Consider the following 20,871-nt stretch of genomic DNA (forward strand, 5'->3'; position numbering starts at 1 on the left):
AGTGTTGTAAATGTTATACTGGGAGATGTCTTGGATCCCTCTGTACCCTGTGGAGAGGAGTGAGCTTTGCTCAGATGTGATTCATCTCATCCTGCAGGATTTATTATAAGAGAGTAGCATCCGTCTTTTCTAATACTTTTCTTTTTCCTTTTCCACATAATGCAAGCAATTTACATCAGCATGAAGCACTGTCTTTAACAGACATTCCTGCTTCCCTGTGTTGATTACAGAGCCCTGAGCTCAAACAAACCCAGCCTCTGTTCAATGTCTGAATGTGCATAAATCCCACTGGTGCTCATTTATAAACCTGTAATCATTGGGCAGCCCAGGACAGGTTACCCCTGCTGTGACTTGCTGAGTCACAATGCTCCAGCCAGGAAGGATAAATTTTATTTACAAATAAATGTCAATGGTAAACAAGAGAGAAACCAAGTCGTGTGTTGCTCAGCAAAAGTGACATCCTGGTTCTGTTTTGACAGTGTCCATTAGCTCTGCTCCCGTGGTGATTGGAGGAGCTTGGGAGGGCATTAACACAAATTTATTAACACCAGTGTGAACAAAGGCATCAGATGAACAGAAATGCTTTTTCCTCTTATAGCAAATCAAGCTTTATTGTAAATTCCTGGCTAACAGAATGATGAGTGTGTGCAGCATGGCTGGAAGTAGAATTTAAATGCACGAAGAATGCTGAGAGGGGTCATTCACTGAGAAGGCTGAAAGTCTCCTGAGGATGCTGAGGCTTTAATAATTCCTGAATCAAATTCAATAACTACCCTGAAGTAGGAATAATTTTCCTACTTCAGAGAAGAGGTGGTGTGGGGTTTCATTTTTGTCCTTTTCTTTTTGCCAATAGGCCATTTTTAAAACCCTTTAACCAAGTCTTACACGTAAGATCCTGAAATGAAGATGCCAACAGAAAGTACAACAGGCCAATTTGTATTGTACAAAAACTCCTGAAAACAAGCTAAAATCTGCATCTCTCTAAATGAGAACAGTGTGTGCCAGCTGCTGTCAAAACAACACAAGTAGAATAGAAGTTTGACAGGTTTTGGTTGCATCTTGCTCCAAAAAATTGAGCTAGTTAATGCACAGCATAAACTGTTACAAAGTTGAACTCTTACTTATGTTATTTCTTTTTGTTTCTATTTGTTTTACATCAAATGATTTATTTACAAGTGTAAAGAGCCAGTGTTTTGATCCGCATGGGTTTTTTTGAAGGTGTAGGTCTGGTTCTTTTTAGGTTTTTTAGTGGTGAGTCTGGTGAACTCACAGTTTGTCACTAACCCACAGCAGCCTCCTTTCCCCCTCTCTGTAAGGTTTGGTGATTCACTGACTCTTGCAAGGGAGCAGAACCCAGCTGGCAATGGACACCCAGCTGGTGGCAGGAGACCACTTGCTAATCAATATCCTTCCATATTCCTTATATTCATTTATATCTATTTATCAAATCTGTTAACAGCAGCACAGAATTAATTTCCTGGTGCAGCTTTAACAGCAGAGGTGGAAGGTCATCTTTCCTGGCAGGATTTGGGGAATGGGAACTTTTTGATGAAGCATTTTCATGCAGGGGGCAACCCTGAAGGCCCTGCAGTGCTGGATCCCATCTGAAATAGAGCAGTTGTGTATGTGCCAGCTTTAGACTCAGATTATTAGGAGGAAACTCTTGAAGGGTGCCGGGGCCCTGGCACTGGTGCCCAGAGCAGTTCTGGCTGCTCCTGGATCTCTGGCAATGCCCAAGGCCAGGCTGGACAAGGTTGGAGCACCCTGGGACAGTGGAAGTGTCCCTGCCATGGCTGGGGTGGGATGAGATGATTTTTAATATCCCACCCAACCCAAACCTTTCAATGATTCTTTGATTCCATGTTCTGTGGAAAGGCTTTCCTTACTGTACTAGACATCAGGAATATGTCTTGGGATGAAGCTTTGTTTCATGCAACCTGTAAAAGAACTTGACATTTCTTATCTTACCAGTGAAATAGGGATTTTTTTCTTTTTTTATTGTCCTATTCATGGCAGCAAAAATGAAATTAATGGCAGAGCTAAAGGAGAGCTGAATAACAGATTCAGCCAGAATTTCTTAGTCATGTAAAATGTTCTTATTAGATTAAAGTATTAAAAAATCCCAAAAAGCTCAGAGATTTGCATATTCCTTTAATGGGTTATTTTGAGCTTCCATTGAAGCAGATACTTTCAGCAGATTGACTTAAATGCCAGTTGGGTAATAGAGCAAGAAGAAAAACCATAATCTTTTTCTTTGGAGCAGATAGTCATTTAAAGCTGAAATATGACTAATTACCACAACTGAACTTGTGATACCCCTTGCACTTTTTAATAGACTTACTGTGTTAATGTCTCTGTGAATGGTTGTAAAACCCAAACAAGGAAAAAAAGCCTCTTTTGTATTTTTAAGACAAATGCAATCTTCTGTTGTCCCTACAAACAAAATAAATAAATATATGAAATACCAATTTACACCACGCAGCAGTAGTTTCAAAGGAAAGTTCATATTTTTTGTGGCTTTTTTAGAGAAGCTTAACATAACTGAAATAGTTTAAATTGTTTTAAAAACTCTGTTTTGCAGAAATGGGAATGAGGTTCCATTATGCAGCAGGGAAATGAACCATGAATTCCTGATTACAGCAATACCTGGCATTACTATTGTTAGTTGTAGTGTCAGCTGTTGCTTAGCAGAGCTATGTCCCAAGACAAAAATGTTAAAAAACCCTTTTAATTCTGCAGTTGAACCTTAAGGAAGTGCAGAGAAGGAGGGAAAAGTGCAAGGAAAGGAAGGAGCTGGCTCTGTCCTCAGCAGGGTCGGTGCGAGCTGTCAGCGCCGCATGATTTAAAAATAATAGAACCCATTCTTTCTGTTCATTGTGTTTTGTTACTCATCTTCAGTTTGTTCCAAATCCTGAGTCACTTTCATAAACCTGTTTTTAATGAGTTTTAGCCAGTCAGTGAGTTTCAGAACAAATGCATCCGTTGGGTTTCCAGCTGTAGAAATCCTCACCAGCCGCATCCACCCTAACTCAGGCAGCTGAGAATTTAACATAAACAGTGAATGCAAAGTCCAGCCTTTGGCTCTAGGGGTGGATAATGTTAAAATAAAGGGCAAGCAGATTGCTGGGGAAATGGGGCAAAACCCCATTTTCCTCTGTGATTTCTGCTGTGAAGGTGCTGAGCCTTTGGTGGAGGCTCTGGTGTCCTTGCAAACGCAGCTGCTCCAAACTGGCAGGAGCCTGGCCCTGTCCTGGAGCTGCACTTCAGGCACTTCCCTGGCTGATTTCCTGCTCTCCAATCCTTGGAATATTTTGCTGCATCAGCATAAAAGCAGTGCTGAGTGCCCAGGAGGGAATGCTTGGGTGAGAAAATGCATTTGTACCCACTCATCCAGGAGTGCCTGCAGAAACAAGGGTCTGGTCCAGGGCAGGGTGAGCAGCTGGAAAGGTTTCCTTCAGCAGAGCTGCTGCTTTGTGCCCATGTGAAGCAGCCTAACCCTCCTTTCTTCAGCAGGGTTTGACAGGCTGAGCTTGTTTTCAGTTTGTTTTTAGCATGTTTTTTTGTTGTTTTCTGCCTGTCAAGCACAGTCAGTCTCTGTCACAGGAGAATTCTTGCTGCACTGCAACTGTGGGCTTTGGGTGTTGTAGCTTTGCCCTTCAATTTGAAGGCTTGTTTTCACTCGTGCTGGTGAAGAAATTGGTTTTCTAAAGAAGCTTTCTATGGAAAGAGTCTGGCTGAAGTCTTTTGTGACCTCTCACATTCTCTGCCTCTTCCTGGCCATTTGCCTAAGACAGTTCAGTCCCTTTTGAAGCCCCATTCTCCACTGATTTAAGGAATTACATATTTGCAAGTTAGTCATGACAGCTTTAAAGCCAAGTTCCAGCTACACTGAAAACCCACAGTGCATCCAGGTATTAATGGAAGTTTGATCTCTTCTCTAGGAATTTGTTGATGTGTGACACTGTTCTGGGTGGGATGCACTTGTCCAAACTCTGGAGCCTGAAATTACTTGTACATTTATTATATCCCTTCAGCATAACTCATGCAGAATTCATCTGTTTGCATGCCACTTGGAGCCTCCTGGAATTTGTTATTTTCCATCTGCATCTCTAACAGTGTCACATTGTTTATGGGGAGAACATGCAGTTTTCTGTAAATCACTTGCTTTCATACAGTTTTACTGCATTATTTTACTCCCATTTGTGAAGGATTTAAGCACCCTGCAGTGTGCAGCATTACAAGGCATAAAGTGATTGAAAATAAAAACTATTTTTGGCTGAAATAATGGAATATTCACCATCAGAAATATGAAACAGCATTTAAGTGTGGGTGAGATGTAATGAATGAGCTGCATTATATAAAAGGGTATTACTCAAGCTATTAATTATAAGGACTTAAATTCAGATCTAACAAGGGGAAAAGTGGCTTTTTAATTCTGCTGCAGACTAGTTGTGGAATGATCCTTGTTTCCAGACTGAGGTCTGAGGAGAAACATTGCCAAGCAGAGGCACTGTTCTGTTAGAACTTGGACATTCAACACTGAATATTGAATTCAACATTCAGCATTAAATTCTGTGATTTGGGAAGCAAGAAGTATGAAAACATAGAAAGGAGCTCTGAGGAAGCTGCTGCAGTGGGGTGACTTGCCCAGGCTCCCTGCATCGTAAACCTGGAGGTTTTGTCCTGCTTTCAGTTTTCTTCCTTTCCCATTGTCTTTCGAGCCCAACAAAGGAACCTTGTCCCCCTGCAGTGCTTTAATTCTGGTCTCTGTGTCATTTCCCAGAGGGCTCCTGAGAGCACTCCCCAGCCCTGCTGACACATGTCCTTTGCCACCATTATTTGTGTTTTATCATGTTTGTGGTGCTGTCCTTGCCTGCAGAGGGGTTTGGCCATTGGCACCGGGCTGGCAGCAGCCCCTGGGCTGTGCAGGGCCCTGTCCCTGTCCCTGTGCTCTGTGCCAGTCACTGGCTGCTGCCAGGTGTCACCCGGGGCTGTGTGCCACAAGTGCCTGCAGTAATTACAGACAGAAACATGGTTCTCCCAGGAAAATCCTGGGAAGCTCTGTAAAAGCTGTAAGAAACTTTGATGATAAAATTCAAACAATTATTATCTCTCTTTCTGTAACCATTGTTTGTAGATATAGTTCTCTAGAGTGTACTATTCATAGTTCACCAATAGTGTGAGAGAAAATTCCTAAATACCAAGCAAGTCTTAGGTTCACCATTATTTTTATAAGAACTGTAAATTTCTAATAATAAAGTGTCTTTTCATGCCTTCTAATAATAGAGTCTCTGTATCACCTTTAGGTGTCCCCAGTACCCCTTCAGTAATAAGTGCCTGACTTCTGTTGGTTGGGGTTTTCTTGCCCTTTTTTCCCCTGGCTCACTGAATTCTAGCAGAGTGCTGCAGTTCAGCAGAAAGTGATACACTTCTCACGTGTGTTTAATTCTTTCTGCAAAAAAATAAAATATGCCCTTTTTAACTTATCTTCAGATCTAGCAAGATGATTTATTTGTATGACACCTCTAGGAATGATTTATCACTTAAAATGGATACATCCACTAGTACTTTTATTATTCTGGAATAATATGACATTTCAGGCACCCACAAGTGTATTATGGAGACTTTGGTAAGCTGTAGTGTCTAATTATGTTAAATTCATATTGTAAAAAAATGCCTTGCTTTGTTGCAGTGTAAGTAAGAAGGGACACAGCTGGTTAGGGGAAATAGTTATTATTCAGGTCAGACAAACTTTAAAGTTCAAAAGCAAGTGGCTTCAGTGGTTTCTTTTTTATTAATAAAGTTGTTATATTTTAAAACCCCTATGAAAAATAGAAGGATTTCTTATTTTAACTCTTAGCAGTTGGTGCTTCTAAAAACTGTCAACCTGAGCTCAAACTTTGGCTCTTGATTTCCTTACCAAGTTATAGATTTGATGTTCAATCACAAACTGCTTTAATTTTTTTCAGTTGCTTTTATGCCTTTATGACCTGACTTCTGAAGTGCCAGTGCCAGGCAGTAAAGCCTTGAATAAAACCACTCTGCAAAGACAGTAATGACAGAAATTGATTTGCTTCACTTTTGCTCTGCAGGCCCTTAATGCATGTTCTGTACTGAGTGGGAATGAGTTGAAATCTCATCTTTCTTATATTTTTTTTATTTTGGTTTGAGTCATGGCATGCTGAATTCCAGGCCCTTACTGCTGCTTGAAAATTCTTGGCCTGTTGGAAGCAATATTCTGGGATGAATGTCAGCTAATTTATCACTGCCATTCGTGCCTCGTTTTTCATTTGTGCTAATATATTGCTTTTAGTAAATACATGGGAGAGGGAATAGTGTTTACCTTTCCATATAATGAGAATACTACTCAGTCTATGTGACAGAAACTAAGAAATGCTGTTTATATTGCTGCTCCAGTGAGCCAGGAAAGACTGCACAAATATGTCATGAGCATGCAGTGGAAAATGCTCTTACACAATTTTCACAGTCAGGGTTTTATATGACTTAGTAACAAGAATAACCATGATTGTTTCTAAGAATCAAGAGCTCAAACATAGACTAAATTTTGTGGAGCATTTTGAGATAATGATCAGGTTCTATGAGTGTTGTCTCTGCTTAAAAATGCTTTGAAATCTTTGTCAGCCACATGGACACAGTGAAGAAATCATCTCAGTTCTTTGACCTAATCATGCCACAAGGATTGAATTTCAACACTGATGTGGGTTTTTGTCACATGGATACTTTCCCTGGTATAAATTTCATCTGCTCTGGTGGTCCTGCAGTTCTGTTTCTGTGCTGTCTGTGCTTCCATGTGCTGTGTGTTGAGCTAACCTGGGGAACTGCTCCAGCTAAAACCTAACATTGCCAAAAAAAATGCACTGCATAAGTGTTTGGACATAGAAACAAGCAGGCAGGGCCACTGGTTGTGACAGCAATGTGCCATATGTCACAGTAAAGTGGTTACTTAACAGTGACTGAGGAAATGATGGCTGTGTCAGCTCTGCCTGCCAAGGATGTGCTGCCCCAGGAGTGCAGAGAGCTGAGCTGGGCCAGCACTGAGCCAGGCTGGGCTCAGGGGGGCTGTGCTGGGCTCATGATGGGCACTGTTTGCTCACATGTTCTCAGTTCATGCTCAAAATGGACCTTTAAAAGTTACAGAGAATTTAAAGGGAGTGTTTACAAGAGTCTGTAGTGACTGGACAAGGGGCCAGGCTGGGCTCAGGAGGGCTGTGAAGGCAAGCCTGCTGCTGGGTTCATGATGGGCGCTGACTGCTCACATGTTCTCAGTTCATGCTCAAAATGTACCTGTAAAAGTTACAGGGGATATAAAGGGAGTGTTCAGTATGCAAAGAGCTGAGCTGGGCCAGCACTGAGCCAGGCTGGGCTCAGGGGGGCTGTGCTGGGCTCATGATGGGCACTGTTTGCTCACATGTTCTCAGTTCATGCTCAAAATGGACCTTTAAAAGTTACAGAGAATTTAAAGGGTGTGTTCACAAGAGTCTGTAGTGACTGGACAAGAGGCAGTGCTTTAAACTGATAGAAGATTTAGAGTAGAAATAAGGAAAAATCCTTCCCTGTGAGGGTGGGCAGGCCCTGGCACAGGAGCCCAGAGCAGCTGTGGCTGCCCCTGGATCCCTGGCAGGGCCCAAGGACGGGGCTTGGAGCAGCCTGGGACAGTGGGAGGTGTCCCTGCCATGGCTGGGGTGGGACAGGATGATTTTAAAGTCCCTTCCAACCCAAACCAGTCCATGGTTCCGTGATTCTACCTGGTGAAAAATTCCACTGACTGTTGCCATGGGGTTTTCTTGCTGGAAACCTCTCATCTCAGCTCCTTCTTTGTTTTGAATTTTTTTTTCATTAAATGGTTTACAGCAAACATAAATCATTTGTTCATAATTAAATGACATGTTTCCATGGTTTCATGTTTTGTTATTTATGTACTGCCAACCTCTGAGCCCACAGGTACTTCTTACAAATACCACTTTTGCTCCTGGAATGAATTACCGTAACTTATGCCTTTTAGTCACCCATGTAATTTTGATAACTTCCAAACCTACAAAATTATTCTGCTTGTTATGAGGAAATAATATACCCACCAAACATACTGTGGAAAAGAAATCTGAGGGTGAATATCCTTAATTCTCTAATTTGTTTCCCAATGTGTGTTTTGTCTCATGTGTTGTCTTACATTGGCAACAAATTTCTGACATTAATTAGTCAAATGTGGAGTTCACATTTTTTGTGGATGTTGTTTTTCTTCCTGAGAAGTTGCAGTTTTTTGAGGTGAAATGTTTGCAGTGACTGATGAGAGCAGGAAAGCCATACTGAAGTTTCTAGCAGATGACCCTTTAATAAGATGTATGTAATTGGATGAGACTTGCAACAAATATTGGGCATCTGTTGGGTAACATGGAAATAATGAAGAGAAACAGGAACTGGAAAAATCTTTAATTAACAAAATCTCTTCAATTTCTTGGTATAATACTACTGCTGAAACAGAATGGGTGGATAGGATTTAAAAAACTAGCTTGAATTCTTTGAGAAAAGTGTCTAAAGGAATTATTATCTGGTTTTTATTAGTAACGAGGAATTATCAGTTGGTTTTATTAGTAAACTTTATGTGCAAAAGGAGCTGAACTTGATCTTTTTCCTCCATATCCTTTGAAAATTTCAGCTGTGTCTTTCAAACTTTTCTGGTTTAAAATGCTTTTCTCTATTCAAGACACACTTTTGGTGGGTTTAGACAGGCAGGGAATAGTTACTGGCAAAACAAACCAAAATAAATGTGCGTTTTTGTTTTCTTGGAATGGAACGTGGGGAGGCCTCAGGGCAGGGATGGCAGGAGGCTGCTGGCTCTGTGTGAGGCTGTAGTCATCCAAAAACCTGGAGAGGAGAGGAGAGGAGAGGAGAGGAGAGGAGAGGAGAGGAGAGGAGAGGAGAGGAGAGGAGAGGAGAGGAGAGGAGAGGAGAGGAGAGGAGAGGAGAGGAGAGGAGAGGAGAGGAGAGGAGAGGAGAGGAGAGGAGAGGAGAGGAGAGGAGAGGCTCATTTCCATGGATTAACACAAGTTTGTGCTGTGTGACACCTTCTGACATCATCCCACCCCCTCCTGTGCACCTTCCAGTGGATCACCTCACATCTGAGGTCATCTGCTGATCACCTCTCACCTTGAAGCCTCTCAGCTCTCCCCATCCAATCTCCAGTCAGGATTGTGTCCCAACAGGTATTTCAGGAAGTTTCATTCTTGTGGTTCAGTGCTTAGGGTATGGCTCTGTTGGCATTTCAAACAGCTTGTTCAGTGTCATCCTGGCCTCACTTCTTGCCGTCCTGAAGAAAAATAAACATCATTTGGCAATAATGAAATCAGTGTGTGGCTTGTGTTTGCTGGCAAGGGAGGTTCATTAATTTTGTTAGCATGTTATAGGGTTTCTCAAACACAACTAAAAGCATAAAATCAAAATATTCTAAAATACTTTAATGTTCAGCTCTTGGCATTCAGCTCTGGCATTTCCCTTACAGTATTGTGTCCTTACAAATTGTACTTGCAGGAAATGCTTTGGTTTACAGCTCGGTATCATTAAATTGTGAAGTAAGATGCTGGGAACAGCAGCTATATGCTTGCTACTAAAGGGTTGATGGTAGAACCTCACTGTATGAGTGTGCTTCCCTTATTCCAGCAGTTTTCCACATCTGGAGCTGTGAGGGGGCTCAGCCATTTGTCCTTACAAACTGTACTTGCAGGAAATGCTTTGGTTTACAGCTCGGTATCATTAAATTGTGAAGTAAGGTGGGGATGGGATGCTGGGAACAAGAAGCTATAAGGTTACTACTAAAGGGTTCATGGTAGAACCTCACAGCTTTCCTTATTCCATCAGTTTTCCATGCTTGGAGCTGTGAGGGGGCTCAGCCATTCCTTGGGAGCGTGGCCCACATTCAGTTGACCGTGGGGTGATTTAACATCAGGTGAAAGATTAAGGAGCCACATAAGTGTTTCAGAAGCTTGTGCTCATGCATTCCCCTGATGATCAAAGCTGTTTTCAGCTTGGCTGGCAGCAGGGAGCAGCTCTGGGCAGCTCCTGGGCCAGGTTCTGCTCCTGGGCCGAACTGGGAGAAGGCATCCTGGCACACTGGCTGCTCTTGTCAGGGCAAAGCCATTGCACTTGCTCTTGGTTCCAGAGATGATTTACTCACTGAGCACCTCATTTTTCATGCTGCACAATGTGGCTGTGGAAGATTCTCTTGTAGAGGCTGCCACTGTGATTTTCATAAAGCTCTTCGCTTGCTGTCGGTGTCTGGAATTCCAGCTGTATTACAGAACAAGCAGCTGCATTCTGGGGAGTTGGTTTCAGCTTGCATCCCATCATCTTATACAGCCTTAAAATATGTACAGCCTGTGCCTCTTCCTCCTGCTGCCCCTCCCAGCCCTTGGGTTTTGTGTTGATGATGCCTCATACTGAAGGCGCTGCTCTGTTTAAGACATCCCATTTCTGCAATTGGGGTCACTGCTGAAATAGCTGAAAAATCTGAAGAACAAGTGCTCAGCGTTCACAGGAAGCAGTGCTGGGCTCTCCTATTGTGCTGGCTCTGTAATTGGAAGAGCTGTGCTGTTCCTCACTGCTGTGCCTGTGCTCTGCCCCAGAGCAGATGAGAGCAGCACCCAGAGGGGCTTTGTGGCTGCAGAAAACACTTGAACAGCAGCAGCTTCTGCAACTGAAGTGAATTCAAACTGCAGAAGTGAGAGAAAAAGTCTGTGATTGTGGGTCACCTTTTTTGTTGGTACAAGTTCTCAAAATAGCTATTTCAGCACAGGTTTTGATAGATGGTTTCTGGGTTATTATTCATTTAGAAAATGGGACACCTCAAAGGTAGGAGATTAATGGTTTTGTGAAATTTTAGCAAGGGCTTTACATAGAAACAGTGGTCTCTGTCTCAGAAAGTATATCATTAACAAGAACATTGAAACAGTGCTGAATATTTTATATTACATTAAATCCTCTAATATTTTGAAACTCTTCCTGAGTTTTGCAAATATTGTGCTGCAGTTTTGGCAGAATAAATTATATCATGTACCTTCTTTTTCCTGTATGAAAGGCAGAAATGACAAATCTGGTATAATGTATATCTGAGTATAGTATTCAGACAGATCTGAACATGTTATATGAGGTACTTTACTAAATCCAAACTGTTTCTAAAGCGTGTTAGGTATACATTTCTGATTTAAAACATGCAGGTATATATTTATCATTTATCCCACGGCACTGCCAGGTCTGCCTGAGTTGTTTGGGTAAGTGTAAATGCATTTGCATTCCCTGCCAGGCACACAGCCTGTATTTGCACACTGTTGTGGAGCTGGCAAAGCCAGCTTACCAGAGACATCCATCTGTTTTCTACTTAGTGCAAAGGAGTTAATGACCTGAGTAGTTAAGACTGTCCAGACTATCTCTATAATCCTTTCACACAAATAAGATATTGTTGCATTTAACTATTACTTTCTCTCAAATTTAAAAATAGAAAAAAGGAAATTAAGCAGCAGAGTTTACAGTGGTCTAATTTCTGTCCTCCATCTGGGGTTTTTTTAGTCATAATTGAACTTGACCAGGCAGAAAATCTGCAGCAAGGTCAGAGGTATGAACCTGAGATTAGGCAGAGCAATTATTGGCAGGTAGACATGGAGCTTTAGAAATAGGAATCAGCCCTAATTTATCAATATTGATTTCATGTATTTCATGTATCAGTATTGATTTCATGTGCCTTGCCCCCAGGGTAGGTTTTTGAGAAGGTAGCTTGAGTTTTGCAGAAACCACAACAAAAATGAAGGTAGCCCATGAGCCAGGGAATATGTGGCACTACACAGATTAGTGCTGTGCAGGTGCTGTGTCACCTTGTGGGCTCACAAAAGAGCTTTAAGAAGCTTAGGAACAGGTTAAGGTGATGGGCAGAGACGTTGTTTTCCTTATTCCCTGGCTTAGCTTGGAACAGACTGTGTCCTGCTGAGCTCCAGGCTGGTTTAGTCAGAAAGGAGTGGGAAATGCCAAGTGGAAAGATTGCATAAAGCAGTTGTAAGTGTTAGCCTGGCTACTCTCCTGGGACTGCACTTCTTTCTAGATGGGGTGAAACACTGGCACAAAAGCACACTGGTGTATTATAAATTATATATGTTGGAAAAGTTAGGGTAATTTAGTTTTCAGAAATTCTCAGTGGATTCAGTGTGTCAGTAGCAGTCAAAGGTAGGGCTGCTTGTGACTTGTGTTTGCTTTATACTCTACAGCCTTGTTTAGATTTAATGCAAAAGGGATTTTTATTATATTTTTACGAGTTATAATATGTTCAGAAGAGGAGAAAGACAAATATTGCTACATCCTGTATCTTAATTGCTGCTCTTCTTGTTTATCTATTCCTAGTAAACTTACTTAAACAGTACTTACTTAAACAACAAATGTAGTTTAATTGATTTGTCTATTTTGAAGCACTACCCTATTTCTGTTTATTGTAATTGCTGTATTTAATCTTAGGATGATCTAACACATGCCATGTGCCACATTCATTCATTCATTCATTCATTCATTGCTTGGTGCTGTGCAGAAAGCCCAGCCCAGCCCCAGCCATGGGCCCCGGGGAAATCCTGTGGCCTCAGTGAGAATGCAAAGTGTGTGAAACAGCAACTCCCTGCTCCAGGCTCCTGCAGAGACTCTCAAGTGCTCCAGAGCCCTCTGGGAGTAACCAGAGAGGGTTTTGTTCTTACTGAACTTCTGCAGGGGCTCCTTGGCCCAGTTCAGGATCAGTTGTTAAAAGCCCCAAATCAGGAACCCAACACAGAATTATTTCCCTCTTGCTGCCTACGAGACCTCCAGTGCTGCTTCATCTGCTATGGGAATAAATCATGCTGAACTCCATTTTCTTCATGGTGGAAAAAGCCCATTCTTTATTCACATAACTGATTTTTATCCAGTTTACAGACCTTGTCTGTGACTCCAGTTGGTCAGCAGCTTTCTTGCCAGTTACGTTATTGGTTAGTAACAAGTTGTTACCCTGTATTGATTGGTCACTCAAACCCCTGATGTGTACAGGAAAAGTTGTTTGTGAGAGAAAATTTTTATTTTTCCATCTAACAGTGCAAAAACAGTTTATACAGGTGCTGGTTGTTTTTCACCCAGGAATAGATTGTCATATTAATGAACTGCCCACACCAGGATTGCTTTCAGATGGGAACTTGCAAAGTGCCAGCTTGACAAGGCCAGCCACTGATTTTAGGAGAGCAGCCTTGATCTCATAAAGCCTTTCTTTATGATTTTTCTACCTTGCTGGAACAATGTGGAATAATCAATGCTTGAAACCTGCAAACAAATTAATGAGCCTGTTGTTGTGAGACGCCCAGTAATGCCATGGCAGTGCAGCCACAGCTTTGGGGTTGGTTTAGACAGGAAAAAATGTGATTTTTACACTGGTTAAATATTATCCATTTGAGTTGGGACATCAGACTTGACCACTGGTCAGTGGGCATAGTGATATTTGTTCCAAGGCTGGACTTGATGGTCCTGGAGCTCTTTTCCAACCTTAATAATGGTATGATTACAAACAAGAGTCAAAGATGACTTGAAAAAAGCTCACTGATTTCTCTGTAGATGGTAGCTGGCAGTTCAGTTGGACTCTGGCAAATACATTCTCTCCACCCTTTAGGTTTGCAGCCGAATTTGTTTAACTGAATAAATAAATACTGTGGTGTAGTAGAGCTATTTATAGCTAGTGGAAAGGCTCACCTACTCTATTCTTTTTCTTCCAAAAGTGGGAGTTTACAAGTGATTTAAAAAAAAATAAATCTCTTGACCTTTTCTAATAGTTCTCAGTTGTAAAGCATGTGACTTTTATCTCGATATTTTTTACCCCTTGTTCTTTGGAATGCTTGTGATTGTGGAGCTCTTCAGACATATGGCTGAGTGATGTGTGGGCTCTGCAATGGCTTTTCTTCTTTCTAGATCAGCTAATAGAGAAGATTGCTTCTGTTTCTGTTATTTATGATTGCAGTACTTCACTTTGGTCCCATTCATCTGTGTCATATATGCAAGCCATTAGCAGCAGTATTTTTTAGCAGAGAACTCTTCAGCCAGACCATATATCAGAATAATCTTTTCACTCCACATAATTTGGAATAAAGCTGGAAATTTACAGTGGAGCCTTGTAACTCCAAGTGATGACAGTGTATATATCTATTTTTATATATATATGTATTATTGATAACTAGTTTTTCTCAGTGCTATGCTTGGACAGAGCAGTGTTGGGTAGAATGAATTGCCCTCCATTATGTACCATAAATCCCACAAGCTCCGTTGAGCATCTTCAGCTTGTTTGCTCTGAGAATGCACTGAGTGCTCCTTCCTGGGTTCCTCCTTGGTTTTGTGCTGCCCAGTTGGCATTTTCTGCTCTCTGGGAGGGCAGGGAGCAGCCAGGGAGATGCCAGGTGCCAGCAGAGAGGAGCAGTTAGGCTGGTTTTGCAGCACAAGGCCTGTTTTGTTCTCTGCATCCCTCCCTGCTCCCCTCCCTGGGCTGCAGGGAACCTTTGGCTCCAGCAAGTCCGGAGCTGGAAGGATGGAAGCTCCCAGCCAGATTCTGTATATACACCACAGATCAAAATCACGCTGTCAAAACATGAAAATACCTCAATAATTTTCTTTTTAATTTAAGCTGTCAGCCTTGAGATGCCACTTTGCTCTCGAGCTGCTCTGCATAATGTGTGCCAGCTCCCTTCAGCTCGTGGTAAAGTGGAAAGGAACAAATTTCCTGGCAGCCTCTGCAAAGCAGCGTAGTACAACTTTCATTACATGACGGTGCTGAACATAATGTGGCTTCATAACAGCTGCAGAAAGTGACGTGAAGCTCTTAACATCCTCAACAAGTAACAAGTGAGAGGTTATTTTTCATCTCTATTCCTAAAAAAAAAAATGGCACGTTATTTTAGGCAGATGACACTCTGGTTGCACTTAGCTGAACTAAGGAAATTCTTACATGAGTTCTCCAGATCTGTGTTGCTCCATGAAATAAAGAAAACACTTAAAAAATGCTAAAATACAGTCCAATGGCTGGATTTCAACTTGAAAATTGAGATGTTAAATTATATGTACAGAAATGATGGTTGTCAGATGGATTTCAGTTGACACTTGTTCTTTTCCCTTTGGATTTATGATTCCATGAAAGTTGCTTGTTGCAATGTTTATTTCTGTGTGGAACTGTTTGGTTCTCTTTTGAGAATTCCCAAAAGGTGAGAGAGGTCTGATGCTTTTAGATCACCTGTTGAGGAGCCAGGCTCTCTGGAGAGAAGTCACCTATTACAAATGGGAAATAAAGGAGAAAGAATCAAGGCTGTCCATGTTGAGTTGCCCACATCAGCTCCTATCAGAGGCTCTTATTAGGCTGAACACAAACCCAGTTTTGAGATTTCAGTGACCAACACTGATAATCAAAGTATTATCACACGGTTTTGAGGTGTAGCCCAAGTCCAAAAGGACAAATCCTCTGTGGTTTGCTTTCTCTGGCAGCTGAATTGCCCTTTCCATGGCAGTGTGAGGATGAGCATTGTTTCCAGGGAAGTTCACAGCTAAAGTTCACGGGCTGGAGCAAACAGTGGCACTCCTCTTCCCATGTCTTTATCTCGATGCTTAAATCATATTAAAAACAAGGTCAGCATTGTCTCTGGTTGGATGAATTCCTTCACACTGAGCTCTGAGGAGCTGTCAGCTCAGACATAGGACGTGGCTGTGGTGTTTCAGAAATTCTGCCCAAAGCAGATGCCCAGATGTGCAGTTTTCCAAATTGGAATGGCAGGCATTGGTGAAACAAATTTCTTTTCTACAAATTTCCAGATATTCCCATATTATGTCTCAGATCATCATATTATACTTTGCAACTTTTACAAAAATAATTAGTTAACTTCTTTATTTTCTGAAGGATATACCAAGATTTAAAATTTTAAAATTTTTTTGCCTGTGGTTTGTTACTGAAAACACAAATCAGTCTATTGTCCTCAAGACTGGGAGATCTGGAACCAAAAATATAATCTGAAAGTAAAATAAGACTCAGCTGCAAGTAATATTAGTGGTAATTGCCACTTAGTGATCTTTCAGTTAGTAGAAAACAAACCATCAAAATGATAATTGCAGGATTCACTGGGATTTAGGTTGATTAACAAACTAGACAACCAAGTGGGCAGCAGCCACTGTGGCTCAAGTGGAGTCAGCAGAGCTAATCTGGACTCAGTGGAGCAAAACCCACTTTATTCCCTTTGCCCAAAGAATGAACATATGCCACGTCGGAAATAGAACAGTTGGAATCAATTTCTGCATGGGATACTGATGAAAAATAGCTGGGAGGGAGAGGAGGATGATAAGAATTTAAAGGCAGGGTGGGGATGAGGCCAGGCTGGCATTAATGGGATCTGTGTCTGCAGTGGCCTGCAGGTGCACCTGGGCACAGCTCCCTTTTTTATCTGTTTATTAAATAAATTCATGGCTGTTTGAAATGGGAAAGAGAAGGGTTAAAGTTGCCTCATGCAATGAGCTCTTTAGAACAATTTAGATAATTTGTTTTCCTGTGAAGTTGAGGAAATTTAATGTTTGCTGTTGTAAAGCAATTTAACTCTATTTTATTCTTGAGATTTGGGGAATAGTGTGGTTTTATGTGTTGGAAATGCAAAATTTCAAGTATACAGAGAATGCATTACCTATAAACAAGCTGTGAATTACTTTTAAATCATTTCATTATAGTCTCCTGACTCACTGCTTGATGGCATGGTGTTTATTACAAGCTTTTTTCAATCTCAGATCTTGATTATCTGTTTTGTTGAAATGTGGACCAATTTCAAAATATCTAAACTAAGTTTAATATTGTGAAAGAGCCCATAGTGGGAGTGAAAGCTGGAATTCTGACTCTTAAAGTAAGGACCCTCAAGGAAATTGTTCCTTTGCTGTGGTTTGGAGTGACCTGTGTGACAACCTATGGCCTCCATCCCATGTCTGGAACTTTTTTATCTCAGAAAGAAAAAGTTCTTTGAGATCATTCATTAATTTTAAATGGGCTTCACATTGCAATCAGGAGCTAATTTTCTTTCCCCATTATCTCCTGCCATTCTGTGCTATGAGAACACTTTGTTCTCCAGAACAGCCTCACTCACAGAGAGCTCTGGTCCCTCACAGAAGTAATTAAACTGGGAAAGATTTGGATTTTTGTACAGCCCTTCCCCAGGCATGCAGGGGAGCAAATCCCACACCCAAGGATGGGTTTCATTCCAGCTTCACATCCCTCACATCCCTCCTGGGTGCACATTGACAGTTCTGTGACAGAGCAGGATTGAGATTCAGGAAATGTGGCTTTGTGGAACTGCTCATCCCACGCTGTATTTGAGCACTGTGGGCTGTCTCCAGCATTAGAGATTTATCATTGTGTGGAGTCTCTTGGCTTTTAAATGTGAATGCTTATCTCCTCTTTAATCACAGTGTTTGCTTGGTGTCTTGTGTCTTTATTTTACATGGGACTCTGCTTGCTTTCCTTGACTCACAGGTGAAATATTTAGGTTTTATTTTATATTTGTTACAAAATAAAAAAAGGAACACCACCACCAACCACTCTAACTGTTGTTTCCCCTTTTTTTTTTGCCAGTTTGCTGTTTTGTGGTTCACAAGAGGTGCCATGAGTTCGTTACCTTCTCCTGTCCTGGGGCTGACAAGGGGCCTGACACTGATGTGAGTACATTGACTTTTCAGACCCTGCTTTACACAGATTTATCTTGTTACACCCATGAGAGTGGATTACAGACAGGATCAATGGGTTCTTCACCACAGATAATTGAGTCCAAGTGGGTTTTAACAGTTGTGAAGTGAACATTTATGGACTGAAATACCTGTTTTTGGTAAGAGCAGTAAGCTTGAGTGTGTGACCAAGAACAATATCCTCAGAATGTGACAACCCTGAGGCGTTCACCCAGCCATGAATCAGCATTTTATTTTCTTTGCTTTATGTTGGATGTATTTGACATTAACAGTTCCCAGAAAGGCTGAAGCTTTCTCTGAGCTTTCTTAGTACCTATCTTATCTCAAAGTGTATCTTTTGAGCTGTCTCTGGTCCTTGTCTCACTGCACACAAAGATCTGTAGCTCCAGTTAAATGACAATTTAATCTTGAACCAGCTGGCTTACTGGGTTTTTATTTTATTTTCATGTTTGAGCTAGTCTGGGAGTCTGGACACTCCCATTCCATCCTCCTCTGTCAGTGCTTCTGTGGCATTTTTGGTCCACAACCAGTTTTTCTCCCCACACATCTGCCTGCCTGGTGAGACACATGTGCAGGATCTTTGTGTCACCCTGCTGAAATAATAAACTGATCTCGTTTGTTCACATAAAAATAACATTTCTTTGGTTTTATAAATCCCACTTTACAGTGAAGTAATTTAACATCTGCTTATGGGAACAATGCATTCCAAGTGTTCTTTGTCTGAATGGCTTTGTTTTGTTTCTTATCACATATTCATGCTCTAGATTGTGGGCTATTATCTCCTCTGATAGAATGCACCAGAAGAATTTTCCTGCTAGCTTTTAATGGGCTTCTGAATTGTTTCAATATGCCAGCCAGGAGGTCAGTGAACAATATATGGGCAGGAGCCACAAGGGGTCTTGGGAAATTTCAGATATTAAAAAGTTCTCTCAGTTTTAAATATAAATATGGGGAAATGTTGAAGAATTGCGAAGAATTTTTTAAAACTTCCATTTTAATACATTTCACATAATTTATATTTAGGTGCAGAAGAAAAATGCTAAAGTTAGAAGTGTAATTAAGTTAGGAGTGTTGAGTATCTCTTGTTTAGCTGATACAGACCTTACCAATGAAACTGGTGAGGCAAGAGCGAGAAACCAACATTGTTCTTCATACATTTGCTTTTCTGAAAGTTCCTGATTTTTTGAAGCTTTGCAGTGGGGCATTTGGCTCTGTAAATGTAGCTAACAGCTAAAGCAGGCTTTTGGAGTTTGGCAGTTGTGTATTTGAAGTGCTTGAGCTGCAGAGAGGCTGAAACCCAGGTCAGCCCTGCATGGGTGATGTCTCGATGTCTTCACCCCTCATCTGGCTGCAGATTGCTGGTGGCAAAACCCCTGTTGGGCCCAAAGGGGCCACAATTTCAGCAAAGTCTGGACAGTTAAAGAATATCTGCTGAATTCCTCGTTGTCTGAGTACATACCTACAAGCAATGATTTGTGGATATGAACTGTATACCTACCTTTTTAAATCAGAAAATAATTTCTGGTTTACTTTGGTCAGTCCTAAAACCACAAGGAAAACAACCCAAATCTGGTTTGAGCTTAGTGCTCACTTGTGATGTAGGATATTAATGGAAGTTATTCTTGATTGAGAGGTGACACTCATGAGTGGCTCTGCTGTGTCCATAATGAATGGTTTGGCTCTTAAAAGTGCTCTTGATTATTTATTTTTTTTACAAGATGGCTCTTTGGGGTTGTTCACCTGAAGTTCAGAAATGAGAACACACATTTGTGTGTGAGACCATTTAATTTTACTGAGACTGTTTTCATGGTGACAGTCTGTGACAGGTTGTTAATGGTCTTTAATATTGCTGGCTGCATTTTGTGATTTGGGGTTTTGGGCTCAGTGATTAAATAAATCAGCCTAATGTCTTGCTCCTGTATTTGGGTTACCAAATGATCAAATTCAATATTTACACAGCAGCAATAGCTCAAAAACAGTTTGAAGATTAAGAGCAATCAGAAAATAAATATGTTTTATTAAAACTGTGCTACATTAGTGGGTACTATTACACAAAGAGGATTGTAGAATATTATACTTTAATTTACTGAAATGTTTGACTGTAATTTCAACCCTTTTACAATTCAGCAACTGATTCCTCTCCCAGTTGCTGCAGGCTTTGTTCTGAAAGGTAGTGTGCTATAAAGCTTAACATACCATTTAGCAGATTTTTAAATATTAAACCATCCTTTTCTAAATTACTTTGTGCAGGTGCACAATTAATTTGTGTACTCAAATGCTCCAGTGTTACCTTTCCATTAATTGTAAGACTTATACTGTCATTAATAAAATTAATTTTCCAGAGTAATAATTATAATAATTACAATCATTATATAATAATAATTGTTGTGTATCAGAATAATGTTAAATTATGGTGCCCTGTACTTTTAATATAAATGAGGCAGTCCTTGCAAAATAATGCCTTAATAAAGGTGAGTGTAAAAGAGGAAAGCTTAGAATGAGTCTCTTCTTGTTTTACTCAGAGTAGCTGAAATGTGAGGTTGAAATGTCTGTTTGTGCCAAAAGGAAAATAATACTTGGGAATAAAGTGCTCATCCATTGCAGTGCTGGTGTCTGGAGAGCAATATCCTGTTTCAGTGAAACAAGAAGTCACACAATCAAAAAATTGTGCATTTCCTTATTACTTGGCAGGGTGTGAGCTCTGGTTTCTTAGCAAAAGCAGCTCAGGAAGTTGTTTTCCTGCTGTCTGACAGCTCTCAACAGAAATTATTCATTTTCTCTTTATGGCCACCCCTTTATGGTGATGCTGAGGGGAATTTAACAGCTCCTGCTGCTGCTGCCCTCAGAGTCACAGAAAGCCTCAACTCCAGTTCAGGCGCTTGCTTTGGGAAGATGCTTGATGTTCTTAAAACTATCTTAAGTCATACATGAAATACTTTAAACTTTGGTAAATCAGTGTAAAAATGTAAGAGCAGGCTCAGAAATGGAGTGCTGCTGCAATGAGCTTTGTTAAGATGTGTGCAATATTAAGGGATTATTGGTCAGTTTATTGAAAAATGGAGTTAAATATTTGTTTTCTTTGTTAATGGAATTCCATGACCAGAAGGTGTCTTTGTT

The 20,871-nt window shown here is 40.9% G+C and overlaps 1 protein-coding gene across 2 annotated transcripts in view; it reads left to right on the forward strand.

Moving 5' to 3' along the window:
* Window positions 1-20,871, forward strand: part of PRKCA (protein kinase C alpha) — a 144,105-nt gene that overhangs the window by 42,209 nt on the left and 81,025 nt on the right. For both annotated transcript variants that reach the window (XM_059485595.1, XM_059485596.1), the window contains exon 3: window positions 17,645-17,727. In XM_059485595.1, coding sequence (XP_059341578.1) covers window positions 17,645-17,727 — 83 coding nt within the window. The remainder of the gene's footprint in view (window positions 1-17,644; window positions 17,728-20,871) is intronic.

Source organism: Ammospiza nelsoni, chromosome 19 (genome assembly GCF_027579445.1).
Source record: "Ammospiza nelsoni isolate bAmmNel1 chromosome 19, bAmmNel1.pri, whole genome shotgun sequence".
NCBI lineage: Eukaryota > Metazoa > Chordata > Aves > Passeriformes > Passerellidae > Ammospiza > Ammospiza nelsoni.